Here is a 17,774-nt window from a genome sequence, read left to right as displayed (position 1 = left end):
TGAGATATCGAAACCCAAAATTTCGACCCGAAAAAAAAACGACAGTGGTACCCCTTATGTTTTTTTTTGGGGGGGCGAAAAATTAACTTTCCCCAGTCTTCTCAAAACTCTGGATTCTGATAGAGGGCCATGAGACTTAGACCTGAGTGCAAAAATGGAGGCTCTAGACCCTTCCAGAGCTGAGATATCGAAACCCAAAATTTCGACCCGAAAAAAAAACGACAGTGGTACCCCTTATGTTTTTTTTGGGGGGGCGAAAAATTAACTTTCCCCAATCTTCTCAAAACTCTGGATTCTGATAGAGGGCCATGAGACTTAGACCTGAGTGCAAAAATGGAGGCTCTAGACCCTTCCAGAGCTGAGATATCAAAACTCAAAATTTCGACCCGAAAAAAAACGACAGTGGTACCCCTTACGTTTTTTTTTTTTTGGGCGAAAAATTAAGTATCCCCAATCTTCTCAAAACTCTGGATTCTGATAGAGGGCCATGAGACTTAGTCCTGAGTGCAAAAATGGAGGCTCTAGACCCTTCCAGAGCTGAGATATCGAAACTCAAAATTTCAACCCGAAAAAAAAACGACAGTGGTACCCCTTACGTTTTTTTTTGGGGGGGGGGCGAAAAATTAAGTTTCCGCAATCTTCTCAAAACTCTGGATTCTGATAGAGGGCCATGAGACTTAGTCCTGAGTGCAAAAATGGAGGCTCTAGACCCTTCCAGAGCTGAGATATCGAAACTCAAAATTTCGACCGGAAAAAAAAACGACAGTGGTACCCCTTACGTTTTTTTTGGGGGGGCGAAAAATTAACTTTCCCCAATCATCTCAAAACTCTGGATTCTGATAGAGGGCCATGAGACTTGGTCCTGAGTGTAAAAATGGAGGCTCTCGACCCTTCCAGAGCTGAGATATCGAAACTCAAAATTTCGACCCGAAAAAAAAACGACAGTGGTACCCCTTACGTTTTTTTTGGGGGGGCGAAAAATTAAGTTTCCCCAATCTTCTCAAAACTCTGGATTCTGATAGAGGGCCATGAGACTTAGACCTGAGTGCAAAAATGGAGGCTCTAGACCCTTCCAGAGCTGAGATATCGAAACTCAAAATTTCGACCCGAAAAAAAAACGACAGTGGTACCCCTTATGTTTTTTTTGGGGGGGCAAAAAATTAAGTTTCCCCAATCTTCTCAAAACTCTGGATTCTGATAGAGGGCCATGAGACTTAGACCTGAGTGCAAAAATGGAGGCTCTAGACCCTTCCAGAGCTGAGATATCGAAACTCAAAATTTCGACCCGAAAAAAAAACGACAGTGGTACCCCTTACGTTTTTTTTGGGGGGGCGAAAAATTAACTTTCCCCAATCATCTCAAAACTCTGGATTCTGATAGAGGGCCATGAGACTTAGTCCTGAGTATAAAAATGGAGGCTCTAGACCCTTCCAGAGCTGAGATATCGAAACTCAAAATTTCGACCCGAGAAAAAAACGACAGTGGTACCCCTTACGTTTTTTTTTGGGGGGGGGGGGGGCGAAAAATTAAGTTTCCGCAATCTTCTCAAAACTCTGGATTCTGATAGAGGGCCATGAGATTTAGTCCTGAGTGCAAAAATGGAGGCTCTAGACCCTTCCAGAGCTGAGATATCGAAACTCAAAATATCGACCCGAAAAAAAAAACGACAGTGGTACCCCTTACGTTTTTTTGGGGGGGGGGCGAAAAATTAAGTTTCCCCAATCTTCTCAAAACTCTGGATTCTGATAGAGGGCCATGAGACTTAGACCTGAGTGCAAAAATGGAGGCTCTAGACCCTTCCAGAGCTGAGATATCGAAACTCAAAATTTCGACCCGAAAAAAAAAACGACAGTGGTACCCCTTACGTTTTTTTTGGGGGGGGGGGGGGGGAAATTAACTTTCCCCAATCATCTCAAAACTCTGGATTCTGATAGAGGGCCATGAGACTTAGTCCTGAGTGTAAAAATGGAGGCTCTAGACCCTTCCAGAGCTGAGATATCGAAACTCAAAATTTCGACCCGAAAAAAAAATGACAGTGGTACCCCTTACGTTTTTTTTTTTGGGGCGAAAAATTAAGTATCCCCAATCTTCTCAAAACTCTGGATTCTGATAGAGGGCCATGAGACTTAGACCTGAGTGCAAAAATGGAGGCTCTAGACCCTTCCAGAGCTGAGATATCGAAACTCAAAATTTCGACCCGAAAAAAAAACGACAGTGGTACCCCTTATGTTTTTTTTGGGGGGGGGGGGGGCGAAAAATTAAGTTTCCGCAATCTTCTCAAAACTCTGGATTCTGATAGAGGGCCATGAGATTTAGTCCTGAGTGCAAAAATGGAGGCTCTAGACCCTTCCAGAGCTGAGATATCAAAACTCAAAATTTCGACCCGAAAAAAAAACGACAGTGGTACCCCTTACGTTTTTTTTGGGGGGGGGCGAAAAATTAAGTTTCCCCAATCTTCTCAAAACTCTGGATTCTGATAGAGGGCCATGAGACTTAGACCTGAGTGCAAAAATGGAGGCTCTAGACCCTTCCAGAGCTGAGATATCGAAACTCAAAATTTCGACCCGAAAAAAAAACGACAGTGGTACCCCTTACGTTTTTTTTGGGGGGGGCGAAAAATTAAGTTTCCCCAATCTTCTCAAAACTCTGGATTCTGATAGAGGGCCATGAGACTTAGACCTGAGTGCAAAAATGGAGGCTCTAGACCCTTCCAGAGCTGAGATATCGAAACTCAAAATTTCGACCCAAAAAAAAAAACGACAGTGGTACCCCTTACGTTTTTTTTTGGGGGGGGGGGGGGGGGGCGAAAAATTAACTTTCCCCAATCATCTCAAAACTCTGGATTCTGATAGAGGGCCATGAGACTTAGTCCTGAGTGTAAAAATGGAGGCTCTAGACCCTTCCAGAGCTGAGATATCGAAACTCAAAATTTCGACCCGAAAAAAAAATGACAGTGGTACCCCTTACGTTTTTTTTTTTGGGGCGAAAAATTAAGTATCCCCAATCTTCTCAAAACTCTGGATTCTGATAGAGGGCCATGAGACTTAGACCTGAGTGCAAAAATGGAGGCTCTAGACCCTTCCAGAGCTGAGATATCGAAACTCAAAATTTCGACCCGAAAAAAAAACGACAGTGGTACCCCTTATGTTTTTTTTGGGGGGGGGGGGGGGCGAAAAATTAAGTTTCCGCAATCTTCTCAAAACTCTGGATTCTGATAGAGGGCCATGAGATTTAGTCCTGAGTGCAAAAATGGAGGCTCTAGACCCTTCCAGAGCTGAGATATCAAAACTCAAAATTTCGACCCGAAAAAAAAACGACAGTGGTACCCCTTACGTTTTTTTTTGGGGGGGGCGAAAAATTAAGTTTCCCCAATCTTCTCAAAACTCTGGATTCTGATAGAGGGCCATGAGACTTAGACCTGAGTGCAAAAATGGAGGCTCTAGACCCTTCCAGAGCTGAGATATCGAAACTCAAAATTTCGACCCGAAAAAAAAACGACAGTGGTACCCCTTACGTTTTTTTTGGGGGGGGCGAAAAATTAAGTTTCCCCAATCTTCTCAAAACTCTGGATTCTGATAGAGGGCCATGAGACTTAGACCTGAGTGCAAAAATGGAGGCTCTAGACCCTTCCAGAGCTGAGATATCGAAACCCAAAATTTCGACCCGAAAAAAAAACGACAGTGGTACCCCTTACGTTTTTTTTGGGGGGGGCGAAAAATTAAGTTTCCGCAATCTTCTCAAAACTCTGGATTCTGATAGAGGGCCATGAGACTTGGTCCTGAGTGTAAAAATGGAGGCTCTAGACCCTTCCAGAGCTGAGATATCGAAACTCAAAATTTCGACCCGAAAAAAAAACGACAGTGGTACCCCTTACGTTTTTTTGGGGGGGGGCGAAAAATTAAGTTTCCCCAATCTTCTCAAAACTCTGGATTCTGATAGAGGGCCATGAGACTTAGACCTGAGTGCAAAAATGGAGGCTCCAGACCCTTCCAGAGCTGAGATATCGAAACTCAAAATTTCGACCCGAAAAAAAAACGACAGTGGTACCCCTTATGTTTTTTTTGGGGGGGCAAAAAATTAAGTTTCCCCAATCTTCTCAAAACTCTGGATTCTGATAGAGGGCCATGAGACTTAGACCTGAGTGCAAAAATGGAGGCTCTAGACCCTTCCAGAGCTGAGATATCGAAACTCAAAATTTCGACCGGAAAAAAAAACGACAGTGGTACCCCTTACGTTTTTTTTGGGGGGGGCGAAAAATTAAGTTTCCCCAATCTTCTCAAAACTCTGGATTCTGATAGAGGGCCATGAGACTTAGACCTGAGTGCAAAAATGGAGGGAGGGAAAAAAAAAGGGATGGTGTCCAACATAAAAATGGTATGAAACTCATACAGGTTTGGAACAACTTGAGGGTGAGTAAGTGATGACAAATATAATTTGTGGTTGAACTATACCTTTAAAGGTATAGTTCACCCAAAAATGTACATTAGCCCATGATTTAATCACCCTGGCTTCTAGCCATCCTTGGTGTATATGACATTCTTCTCTTAGATGAAAACAATTTGAGTTATAAGGCCCTTCCAAGCTTTATATTGGCTGTAAATGGTTGTTTCTGTTTTGAAAGTCCATAAAAGTGCATCTATCCATGATAAAAGTACATCTATCCATGATAAAAGTGCATCTATCCATCATAAAAGTGCATCAATCCCTAAAATTATATATTAATTAAAATATATATTAATATAAAATATTTTAAATATTCATATTTAAGTTGCGCTTTAGATTTAAATCAAATCCATATGTTCTTTTGACCGGAAATTATTTTACTTTATAAAGTTTTAAATATGGATATTTTTCTTACAACTCCTTCTTCCTCATTACTCCACATAAAGTCAATATCTGAGATATTTTCATCAGCTATATGTTCAAGCACTTCAGAACTGTATATTCTGCTCATGAAAAAGTTTTAAAAAAATGTATCGGTACTGTGATATATCTATATATATATATATATATATATATATTTTTTTTTTTTTTTTTTTAATAAAAAAAATTTCAATCAGCATCACTGAAAATGTGACTTCAGTAACAGGCTTTCAAACCTACTGTCCATTATAATGGAAAGACACATTTAAAAAAATCCTGATTAAACGTGCAATTCTACAGTTGATTTTTAACTTTGATTAATAAGTTCAATCTTTCTATTTTACATACAAACTATGAAATACTGGCAAAAATATATACAAAATGTAAATACACCTTAGAAAATTGCTTGCTTCTGTGTTTGGAGTGAAGTGCTGCCATGCTTCTCTTCAATGTAGAGTTTTTTTTTATATAATTACTACATGCAGGGCTTTACTGGCATTTGATTGGATGACAAATGTCCAATCTCATGGACTGCAGGCTTTAAACTAGGTGAAATGCTCCAGAAGTTAAGAAAAGGGACATGTGATGTCCATTGTCCATTCACAGGGTCTGAATGGGTTAAGGCCACTGATACTGAAACGCGCTGCAGGTTATATCTCAATACAGGAGCAGAAGCACTGGTTCAGATTTTATTATTTGTTGTTTATTTTTATTTTTATATTTGTTTATTTTTTCCGCGGTGGATTTACCGGTAAGTGGCATTCTGGTTGATCACCTACCGTACTGCAGGGTTCATGTGTTTTTTTTTTTGTTTTTTTTTGTTTTTTTACAAAGATTCAAGGACTGTTTTGTATGGAAGCTTGTTTTCACCACAGAATGAAAAATAAAAAAAGGTAATTTGCAATTTGCGAAGGTTAAACTGCGACTTTATTTCTCAGAATTGCGTGATATGAAGTCAGAATTGCGAGATATTAAGTCAGAATTGTGTGTTATAAAGTCAGAATTGCCTAGAATTCCCCTAGAATTGGCCTGATAACTCACAATTTCAATTTTATATCTCACAAATCTGAGAAAAGATGTCAGAATTTCAACATATAAACTCGCAATTATGTGTTATAAAGTCAGAATTGTGAGATGTAAATTTGCAATTGTAAAAGAAAGTCAAAATTGAGAGATAAGTCGCAATTTGTATTTGCAGACTTTATAACACTTATTTATTTATTTAATTCAGTGGCGGAAACAAGCTTCCATATTTTTGTTTTCAGCCATCCCCAATATCATGACAGTGTACCCCCTTGTGGCCGCAAACTGAAATACAACACTAGTTAGTTATCAGACAAAAAGGGTTTATTTTCCAGTGTTTTACAATGGGTGTCCACCACAAGTGCAGACCCAGCATGATACAAACAGTTAGGGAAGCATTGTTCACACAAGAGGAACCTCAGAGATGGTTAGCATGTCCTTTAACCTCACCTCTGTATCGTACAATACTTACAAAAAGAAACGGATGTTATGAAGATGACCAAAGGAAAAGGAGCAGCTAAAACATGTAATAGATATGTACATTTAAGTTACTTATTTTACAGGAATATTTAAAATTCAAGTCTGGTTAAAATACCAAATGCAAAACTTAAAACAATAATGCATTAAAATAGTGTTAAGACCCAGGAGGAATGATGTAGGAATGGAAGCTCCTCATTTTTTCCCAAGAACGAAGTCTGGCTGAGGTGAAGAATAAAAAAAATATTTTTCTTTTTTTTTTTGTATGTGAGATGAGCCACCTTCAACTCCCCAAGACCAGTATTCAATATGAGGCACTTTCATGATCCAAAGACACCTGATTTCTTTGTTCTTTAACAATCCATTCTTTTCCCAGCTTTATGCCAAAGACAGTAATCATGTCTCAGTAGTCGCAGTATAACAAACATCAACATGTAGTGCGCAGCAAATTGCATCAGAGGAAAGTTTTGAATTCCTTTTTGTCTTCAGTTATTTTAAAAAAAAAAGTTGCCTGCCGAGTGTCTGCCATGCATTGCATTTAAAAAGGAAAACGAAACGGACACCGTTCCATAGCACAGCACGCAAAGCAGTCCAAACACAGGCAGAATAAACAAAAAGCACAGAAAGGGGAAATATATACAGCTCATAAATGAAAATGGCAGTTTGTTTAGTATTACAAAAAGCAGATACATTCTCGTTTTGGTTACTGAAGGATCTATCACAACACCAGGGGCCTCTTTACACTTTCCAATAAAATGAATCTTTAGTCAAGGTTCAAGATACTAGTCTTCTCAACATCCTACAATTCCAGACTATTGACCTACCTGCTCAGCCTATTTCTCTGTTACTTGCCTTTATCTTCCAAGCCATGTGGACTAAAACTGCTCCCTTATGTGATGTCATCTTAACTCTACACTCAAATCTAAAATCTACATTCACTAGAAGTCGAGTTCACCCAGTTTTCCATCAATACTGCGCTTCGGTTGGCCTACAGTGAGAGAGCCTCTGTTCACTGTACAACATTGGGTCTGTACGTAATTTCATTCACAGAAGGAAATGTCACAGGATGTTTTAAAAATATTTCTTGCAACTCCACCTGTCCAGAGAATGCTCAACATCAATTTCATACGGACTTTCTCCTGATCTCGAACATCACACACACAAACACACACTCTCGCTCGTGACATTCGACTAATGCTGACGCCAACATGGCTTAAAAGCATCACTCAAGTACCTTAAAACACATCAATACTCAGACACTCATAAAATGTGTACTCGTGTGTGTATATATACACATGAGTATACACTCACACATACTTTCACAGGTACTGATAGAAACGGGAACGGACCACTTGAGCACCCGAAAGTTTATGAGGGTGGGCATCCGCGGCTAGGCTTAGGCTCTTGTTCTGAGCGGCCGCTACATCTCCATTGAGGAGCTGACCCAAGTGGGAGGGCCCAGCAGATAATCGGGAAGGGTGCAGGTCAAGCCCATCCAGGCTAACTTCAGGGTTGCTGGTGCGGTGTCGCTCTCGAGCTATCCAGTCTCTGATGGAGAAGTCCTGCGAACTGCACTTGGGCTTTAAACGATCCATGGCCGAGAGCTCGTTGCCCTCGACTCTTTGCCAGTCCCCAATTACCGACAACTCGGCAAAGTCCCGCTGACCACCCATGGTGTGCCTGCGGCGGATATTGCTTTTCCGTTTACTTCGAGTCTCGGGGGACCTGGTGCGCTGGGAACCCACCCCGAACATGTCGTCAGCTGATGTCCGCAGTCGGCATTTCAACCGGTCGGTGATTTTGATTCGCCACATGGGTTCGACGCGCTCGGATTCGCTGCGAGAGGAAGAGCTAAGACTACCGGTGGAACGGCCCTTGACTGCATCCAGGACTCGTGATAGTCGACAAGACTCCTTGTCGCTTCTGCTCCCATCTGCCGAAGACTCGCTGTCGGTCTTCTGCCGACTCCCCCTCTTGCGTGCCAGGGTATCGCACGCGATGATTCGATGGGAGGGGATGAGGTTTGGTACATCCTGCGAAGGTGTGACACCGCCCTCCAGTTGGACGCTATCTTCAGTTGGCCCGCTTTCTCGGCCACCGGCAAAGACTGATAAGTCGCTCTCACTGTCAGTCTCCATTGGCCGTCCCTCACTGATGAGTTCACTTCTTTCATCGTCAGCATCATCACCGCGACTTTCGGCAACAGACTGCACCTCTGGACTGAGGGCAACGGACTCCACCCCTGTGTGGAAAGTCATGGAGGAGGTGGTGGAGTAATCTGATGTGATAGAGCAGACTTCTGCTCCTGGCCCCATTCCTGTGTTCTCCATCCAGTGGCCGGGGGTTCTCCCGTGCCTCATCCTTGGTACGGACGCCTGGGAACTGGTGCTGTTAAGTGTGCCCAGATCTGAGACACAACCATCATCATAGTTGGAGGGAGGATCGGACAGGGAACTTTGGCGAGTCAACTGCATGTGATAACTAGGTTTGGGTGATGTAATGATTTTTGGTGAGGGACAAGTTTGTCGGGGCAAGTGTTCAGAGATGAGCTGCTTGTTTTCAGAAGTGAGGTCAAGACTCTCTCTTGGGCTTTGGTCATCATCCTCAGTCCTTTCTATTTGGTCATCGAGCCCAACTTCACTCTCAGCATCTTCGGTTTGATCATCAGCAGGCCAATTTGGATCATTTTGCACTGGAAGATTCATTTTGGAGAAACAAGCATCCAGGTCATCATCGGAGCTGCTCGGCTGAGGCTTGTCCTTGGGCTTTTTGCGTTTGCGGCTAGCAAAGATGGAAGAACGCAACAGATCTCTACTATATTGATCCTTACCAGATCCCCAGGAACCCTGCTACAGAACCAAGCACAAAAAGAAAAGTGTAAGTATACAACACATTGTGATCTATCCAACATTTTAGTGAATTGACTTTTGAAGCAGGAGTCCTCTCCTCTTTCATTGTAATTATCTCAAGAGAAACCCAGCAAACACAAAACGTTCCCCTAATGTTCCCGAATGGTCCCATGAGGGGTTTTTTTTGGGAACCAAACAAGAACGTTATAGGAACGTTCCATGTAGGTTATTAAAACTTATTCCCTTAACCTTAAGGGAAAGTTCTAGGAACGTTCCGGGAACCAAAAACTAACGTTCCCAGAACCTAAATTTATTTGCTGGGAAGTACTCACCTTTGATTTGGCAGAGTCACTGGTGGTTGAATCTAGTGGAACAGGGAGAGAAAAGGGTAAGTAGGCCATTTCATGTGGAATACAGAGGGGTCAAAGAGCCAGAGACAAGGGGAGGCTGAAATATAAATATCCTTCACCACAACAGCAGCGGAACAGCACAAACAGTGGAGTTATGTAGAGATCCGAGAGATGAAGGCGACACACTTAAGCCATCAAACACAGAGAAATGGAGGAAAGAGGAATGAGTGATGACAAGAACCCAGCAGTGTGCAGTAAGACAGGAGGCAGTTCATGCACACATTCACACAGATAGACAGCCTGTTCACAGTGAGACCGCCAATTACTGACACGCACACATACACACACACAGCCAGCAGAACGTATCTACAGGCATTCTTTCCCAACTCAAACAGACATAGCTGTAAGGATGTCTATCCCTGCCTTGGTTACGCATAGGGGACGAGAGCTGTAACAAATCTGGTCGGAAACTGAATATTGCTACTATTTGAAAACGGCTAAGAACGCTTAAATATTTACTTTCGTAAACCTACATTAGATGGCTATACTGCATCGGGTTTATATGCTTGATCCATGCACATTTTGTCCCTCATTCACTTGGAAACATAAAATGTTTGATTATGTTTAGGATGTTAAGTTTTGTGTTTTTGTAACCTACTATGTATTTCATGGCATTCTAGTAATTGACCTATGGCTAAGCCACGCCCCCTCCACTCACTCGGACACACAGTCAACATTCAGGGACAGGTGCTGTGGCAGCCGTCACAGTAGGATAGTACATTTCACAGGAGGCAATTGGTGATTTTTGGAGACAGAAAGATTATATATCATCTTGAAGTCACCTAAAGTGTCTTAATGCATTGGAGGGTTATATTAATAATTTTATTGCTGAGAAGGTCGATGAAAAGCTTCAGCTCCAGGCAAAAATGTACAGGTCACAGTGTAAACGTGATAAACCGCATATCGTTGCCATCACCGTTTGGTGCTACAGTATTTACATGAATCATTCAGCACAACATTGTTAACAAGGATTATTTGCTATCTCGGTTATTTACAGATACGTTAATGAAGCTAAGTGACATAATGTACAATGCAGCTAGAAGCTAACGTTAACGTTTTCTAATGTTAGGCTATGTTAGAGATTTTAAAGATAACATTCAAATAAGTTGTTGACTTAACTTAGAACAGATGTAGACATTCTTGTTTAATTTATCCACGTTTAGTGGTGTTGTGGTCTACCGCTTAACTTAATCCAGAGCAGACACTTATCTCGGTTGAGATGTGGTTTGGGAAAGGGTAAAAAAAAATACACACCGTCGCCCAGCCTCTCGGGAACCTAGTGTAGGAGTTGCATGTACCCCATGCACACCGTTTGACCATTTTAAACTTAAAATCACAAGAAAAAACGAATGAAAACTGACTAACTGCAATGCATTTCAATGGAATGTCCGAGTGTATTGGGTTAGCTGCGCACTGTGATTGGCTCATCGCGTTTGAGGGCGTGGCTTAGCCATAAGTCAATTGGAAGGCAATATGTGGTTATAGAAGTGAAGTGCACAGCAACAATAATGCTCAAATAATTGTGATCATTCAGCTAACTAATTGCGACAAGTTTAGATAATACGTTTTTTTGTTTTGTGAAGTTGTTGTGGAGTAAGAAACATTGGAGGTCGCCACGTAGCGGTACTGTGCTCCGCTAGTCCGTCTACTGAGGTGAATTACACGACCTCCACAGTCTGCTCTTTCATTAGTTGTCGCCACATCACGTCTGATTTTTTCATGAGAAGTTACAGCAGCTACACAGGACCTGAATGGTGCCACGGCAAATTGCGCCAGTCTGAATGTTTGAACGTTTACAAGTAAAATCAGTCACTTGGGGAATCGTATCTGTGTTGAACTGTATCAGCTTTTCGGTGCAGAACATGGAGATGCAGAATGACTTAAAGCACTGAGAGACTATGACAAGGGACAACAAGGGTCAAATATGACAGGAGGGCAGAAAGGGGCTAAAAGGGCCAAAGTTATAAGGTGGTAAAGCAGCTACGAGGAGGAAGCAAGTTACTACTTCACCACTCAAAAGCCCCTTTGCTCACTCTCCATCAGAGATACGAATGGTTTTGAATGGTATGAGATTCAACGGGAGCTTTATGATTTAAGCCGGCTCAGCCCCTCACCACACCCCTTCAGACATCATCAATGACAGTTACTGTATGTCACATGACTGGAAGAAATCCTGGAGACCATACCATGCTAGAACTCCATGCGGTCAGCTTCAGAGACAACGAGAGACAGCAAAGAGGCTTTTCAGACACATTACACCATCACAGCTCTGTATCCTCTCTGTTAATAATAGTCTTATAAGATATGAAACGTGCAACACGACGATGACAAATATCAACTTCTCTGACACTCTTTTTTTGTTTCTTTTGTTTTCGGGTGGGGGTTTGTCCCGGATTCACTTTCAATTTATAAGAATCTGGGATTTCTGCAGACTAGGCAGCTACACTGGGGACAACACTCCTCCTTCTTCCTACAGTCCCAGCTGTCCATCACAGACATTACAGAGTCCATCAGTGACATCACCGAGTGATAGACGCCGCCCACTTGGCCTGTGTTAAGATTGGGTAATGTGTGAGCAGTGCTGGACAGGGACAAGGGAGAAGAAAAACACTAGAGACAAGATGGGTCAGACGGGTAAACCTTTGGTGGTTTATCATTGATTTTTTCCATTTCTTTTGGGAAAGAACATGCCAGGTTAGCACAGGAGAAGGGGAAGGAGAAAAAAGAACTGAAAGAAAAGGAGGAGTGGAGTCATAACAGAGACTAAAGCATTAGGGAGGGATGGCAATGAGTGAGGTTCAAACCAATACAAACCAAAGCAAAAGGAGAATTCTGGAGAAATCATACAATTGAAATAAGGACAACTAGTCAAAAACAATGGCTGAAGGTAAAGAAAATAAATCAATGAATTTAGATTGATTCATAAGCTTCACAAACAAGGAACTATTTTATCCAATTTTTCAAACAGCTCATCAAATACGTTTGACCAATGCAAAATTGCTAAAATAGTTCACCTGTACATATGCATCAATACATTTCTGCAAAGCTTGCTTTTGTTTGCTCTAAACATTGACAGATCTAAATGGCAAGCATGAGTATCTGCTATTCATCTGAAATATACTAAGAGAGTGAAAACACACACACACCTAACATCTGAACACTCTGAATGTTTCAATTAATATCCATTCTTCTAAACTCATATCCCTGACCTGGAACTGTTGGACTATGAGGGCAAGATTACCTGAGACGTCACCGGGCGATGGAGCAGTGCGGCCAATGTTGGTCAGCAGATGGTCAATGTTGGGCACAGGCTGAGACTGAACGGTGCTCTCTTGCTCCATGGTGGTCTGGCATGCACATGGAACGAGAGGTACAAATTCATGTCACTGATACTGTATGAGGCATGTCGAAAACATTAAGTGCAGTCTTGAGCATGTGCATGTATGAGCTTTGCCAAACATTTTCATTTAAAACCGATTTGAAACATCGTTCTCAAAGCAAAGACTGTGTATCGTGAGAAGTGGCAGCTTCGACCGCCATGTAAACCATGCAAATGCTTGGGGCCTCAGTGGGTCCACAAGTGACAATAAATCCACGTGTTCTTGTTCTTCTTCAAATAAACTCTGTCAATTTCTTGTAGGTTTACTGTCTGTTACTACATGAAAGTGAAGAGCAGAAAATTGTGGAATTGGTTAGTTTATTAGTTGATTTAGAATTCAGCTTTTTGAAAGACAAAGCAAGTTTGTATTTAGTAGCAGTGGATTTCACTCAAGGACCAGTACCACAGCCATTTAAAGAAGAAGCACTGTATGACCTGTGCACTGTACGCTTTAAGTTAAAGTGGCTCTCTTTGATTCTGCATGAAGATGCAAAGCCGCAAGAAGCCTTATTAAAGTAAGCTTCGCACTTGCCTCACACCCTAGTATCAGATGTACCTGTAATGCAGCTTTTGTTCTGTAGAAAAGGAATAATGCATCAGGTCTGAACTCTGCTTAGGGTCTGAAGAATTATAAATCTGCCCTCGTAAGAGAGAAGGCAGTCCTTCGATGTTGTCTGGGATGAATTTGCTCTACAAAAGCAATGTGGCCATTTAAAGGAGTAGTTCACTTTAAAAAAAAAAAACTTTTGCTGATAATCTACTCACCCCCATGTAATCCAAGATGTCCACGTCTTTCTTTCTTCAGTCGAAAAGAAATTAAGGTTTTTGATGAAAACATTCCAGGATTTTCTCCATATAATGGACTTCATTGGGAACCAAACGGTTCAAGGTCCAAATGAGAGTTTCAGTGCAAACTGGTCAAAGGGCATTAAACGACACCAGACGATGAATCTTATCTAGGACCCTTCGAGGCATGACTTGAAAAAAGATTTGTTCATTTTGATGAACGAGCTTAAACAGGAGAGTCACGAATGCGCATCACAGAACAGAGCAAGGGGACCATTTGAGCTTATAAAACTTAAACTTTTTTATTTATTTTATAAATGGCCGATCGTTTTGCTATATAAGACCCTTATTCATCGTCTGGTGTCATTTGAAGCTGCACTGAAACTCTCACTTGGACCTTGAACCGTTTGCTTCCCATTGAAGTCCATTATATGGAGAAAATCCTGGAATGTTTTCATCAAAAACCTTAATTTCTTTTCGACTGAAGAAAGAAAGACATGGACATCTTGGATGACATGGGGGTGAGTAAATTATCAGCAAAAGTCTTTTTTTTTAAAAAGTGAACTACTCCTTTAAGTCCCTAACAACATCTGAATGAGCTGAGGGGATTTCAAGAAACAATGGACCTGTTTCAATACAGATGTTAATACCAGGTGGGAAAGGAAACTGAGAAAATGTTGAGGATGACTCCACAGTTATACTGAGCCAAGTCTCAACTACTAGATTTTGGAAAGGATTGCAAGGAGATGCTTGTTTAGGCCTGAGAAATCCACTCAAGAAGAGAATGGCAGGAAGCTACATACTCACCGTTGGCTCTTCATCTCCATCTTCTGTGAAGAACCAATCATACTGTAGAAGAGAATATCATACAAAGTTCAGCAGAATTCAGACATCAATTTATAGAGATGAGAGGAAAATGGTCTTACTTGCTGAATGAGAGTCTCAACGATCTTGTACTGATCAGGCATGTGCGTGACCATGTGCGTCATGTTGTCTTCAGAGGTTCTGACAAGGGTTGGGCCAAACACGATGGCCAAGTTGCGTGGCTCCATCTAATTAAATACAAAAAAAGCTTCCATAAAGAAAGCTTTCAATTCCTTTCTTTTCTATCTACAGGAGAAATTATCCACAGTTTTAATGATCTGTTAAGAATTATATAATTTAATGAAAGTGATAATTTACAATGAAGTAATATTAAACAAAACCGGCTTACGGTTTCGTTTTAATTTAGCATTTCCTGTCACAGGTTGTTCAATCCACCTAAACAGGGTAAATGAACTGAACATCTGCAAAGCTCATACCTTGTTTTTCTCACAGTTTTCCGAGACCGTTTTTAGATGTCCAGAGAGGTACTTGAGCGTTTCATAATGATGGTCTGGCAATTCATGTATCTGGGAGGAATAAAGACAGTAAATATGATTTATTTTATTCTGTTTTATTACTGATTACAGGAATTATATTCCTCCAATCAAGTAAACATCAGTATTTAGCAAATTAACAGCAGTCTTCAGACAATCTGTACCAGTCTCTTCAGTGCTTTCAAACGCTCAACAGGGTTCTCCATTCGATTGGCATCAATAAAGTTGGAATATTTTTCTATGATGAGAGCAAAACAGGCATCATTAGACCATTCCTGAAGTCTATTAATAAGGTTCCTAAATTCAAAAAGTTACTATAGCAAAGAAATACTTAAAAAAAATTACTATAGAACTTATTACTAACATTTTTTAACAACAGGCCTGCAAACATTTGAAAAAATTCCTAGATATTTTCAGGTTTTCCATGACTGACTACTCTCGTCCTCTAGGAGGAGTGCTTCCTCCACAAGTGGAGAAAATAGCGCTTAGATAAAAGTTTCTCTCTATTGGAGAGTGCACTTTTCCATGTGTTTTGTATAAAGCCGGATGAATCATTTATTCTATGCGATCACGGGTCTCACCATTAGTAAACAGAGGCTCAGGAAGTTTCCTGAAAAAGGACTTAAGCAAACTGCTGATCACATTGAGGTCTCGCCACTTCTGCTGAACAAAATAAAAGCATATAGATCAGGTCTGCCTTTATGGTACCACAGCTCATATATGATTATCACACAAGGCAAAGTGTTCACTCACGTCATCCTGGATATCAATGTCCGTCATGCCTTTAGTGTCTAGCTCCTCCTGCATGCTCGAGATGGCAGAGTTGTTTCCAGGGACTCTGTAAATGCCTGTGTACTCCAGCCCTCTCTCCTCCACCAGCTTACAACACACCTCCACGATCAAAGGTACAAACTGTAACACAGACCAAATTACATCTTATAAATGCTCAAAAAGGTAAGCCATATTTCACACTAAAATCAAAAAAAGAAAAAACCCAGGAAATCACATTTTACATTAAGAAAATTAAACCTATTTTTTAGGGCCATCAAACGATTAATCACGATTAATCGCATCCAAAATAAAAGTTTGTGTTTACATAATATATGTGGGTGCACTGTGTATAATTATTTTCTTTTGTATATATATATATATATATATATATATATATAAATACACACACATGCATGTATATTTAAGAAAAAAATATTATTTATATATAAAATATTTATATATAATATAAATTATAATTCTATATACAGTATATACATGAAAATATTTCTTAAGTATATACAAGCATGTGTGTATATATATATATATATATATATATATATATATATAAAATAATTATACACAGTGCACCCATATATATTATGTAAACACAAACTTTTATTTTTGATGCGATTAATCTCGATTAATCGGTTCACAGCCCTACTATTTTTAGAACCATTTACTGTTTTCCCATAACGACCTTGATTTTATGACAATTAAGCCAATTTACTAAAGAAAAACCCCTCCTCAATACAGTAATGTGAAAAAATGTATATTTTAACAATGAAGTAATGATTTAATAGTAAAATATTCCGATTTATTGTATTGATCATTAGAGCGGGAAATATGCTCGCAATGTCAATGCAAAAAATTTCAGACATCTCCAGGCGATGGTGTAGTGCGGGCAAATTTATTTTACTTCATGCAAAAATACAATTTCTTTTTTTGCCCCCATTTGCTTTTGAAGTGAAATGTAACATTGACATGTTTGCGTGAGCTTCACCGGCAATAGATTAATTTGCTTGTCGCAAAACCACATTTGTGATATCTGGAATCTCTTACTCTGTTGTTTTGTGCAGGGGGGCAATTATCCAGTCGCATTCCAAACGTGACACCAGCAGCGGGTCTCTTATCTTGTGGCTTCTTCTTCAGGCCTGGGATTCCTCTCCTCCAAGCGGCTTTATCTCTCGGAGGACTGGAGTCATCTGAGACATATCGCTGACATCAATATTTCACTGAGATCAAATCACATTCAATGGGTTTCAGTGTCATTTTACAAAGCCACGTGTTACCTTTGCTCCTCTCCTGTTCGTTCCTGGGCGAGTAGGGGCTCTGACTCTTACTGCTGCCACCCAGCAGAGTGTGTCTAATGCTGAGAGACTGTCGTGAGGTCTTGGGTGACGGCTCAGTCTTACTGCTGGGTGCACTAACATATACACACATATTATTGGACACTGATCATAAGGCACGCTTAAAACAGCTCAACACATATGTGAAGAGGTAAGTTAAACGAATGGTGTAGCCCTCAAACCGTATTCACTTTATAGCCCTTAATCCTGTAATTGTGGACAAATGTGGGCACAGAGGACTCAGGGATGTGATCCTAATTTTTATTTATTATAAATTTTATATCACTGTCTTCGATAAAGTTTTGTTTGTATTTTTTATTTTATTTTGGGGGTATTTTTGAATTTATTTACTTCAAAAAGTACCATATTTTCTATGTAAATTATTCTTATTTTTATGTTTTATTTTTTTAAACTACATTAAATATCATTCCAATAAGTTCTTAAAGCTAAAACCTAAAGATGAAGTGACTTTGCTGTCACCTGGTGGCTTATTTTAGAATGCTCTAAATTAC

At 40.4% G+C, this 17,774-nt stretch overlaps 1 protein-coding gene across 2 annotated transcripts in view; it reads right to left on the bottom strand.

Moving 5' to 3' along the window:
- Positions 1–6,192: 6,192 nt before the first annotated feature.
- arhgap21b (Rho GTPase activating protein 21b) overlaps positions 6,193–17,774 on the bottom strand; it is a 47,347-nt gene continuing 35,765 nt past the window's right edge. For both annotated transcript variants that reach the window (XM_039676472.2, XM_039676474.2), the window contains 11 exons: positions 17,206–17,339; positions 16,976–17,118; positions 15,899–16,057; positions 15,727–15,805; positions 15,310–15,383; positions 15,089–15,178; positions 14,714–14,839; positions 14,595–14,636; positions 12,864–12,969; positions 9,545–9,576; positions 6,193–9,212 (listed from right to left, as the gene is read on the bottom strand). In XM_039676472.2, coding sequence (XP_039532406.2) covers positions 7,683–9,212; positions 9,545–9,576; positions 12,864–12,969; positions 14,595–14,636; positions 14,714–14,839; positions 15,089–15,178; positions 15,310–15,383; positions 15,727–15,805; positions 15,899–16,057; positions 16,976–17,118; positions 17,206–17,339 — 2,515 coding nt within the window. In that variant the 3' untranslated portion in view covers positions 6,193–7,682. The remainder of the gene's footprint in view (positions 9,213–9,544; positions 9,577–12,863; positions 12,970–14,594; positions 14,637–14,713; positions 14,840–15,088; positions 15,179–15,309; positions 15,384–15,726; positions 15,806–15,898; positions 16,058–16,975; positions 17,119–17,205; positions 17,340–17,774) is intronic.

The sequence above is a fragment of the Pimephales promelas genome, chromosome 5 (genome assembly GCF_988280905.1).
Source record: "Pimephales promelas chromosome 5, fPimPro1.hap1.1, whole genome shotgun sequence".
NCBI lineage: Eukaryota > Metazoa > Chordata > Actinopteri > Cypriniformes > Leuciscidae > Pimephales > Pimephales promelas.
This window is presented reverse-complemented; position numbering and strand designations above follow the sequence as displayed.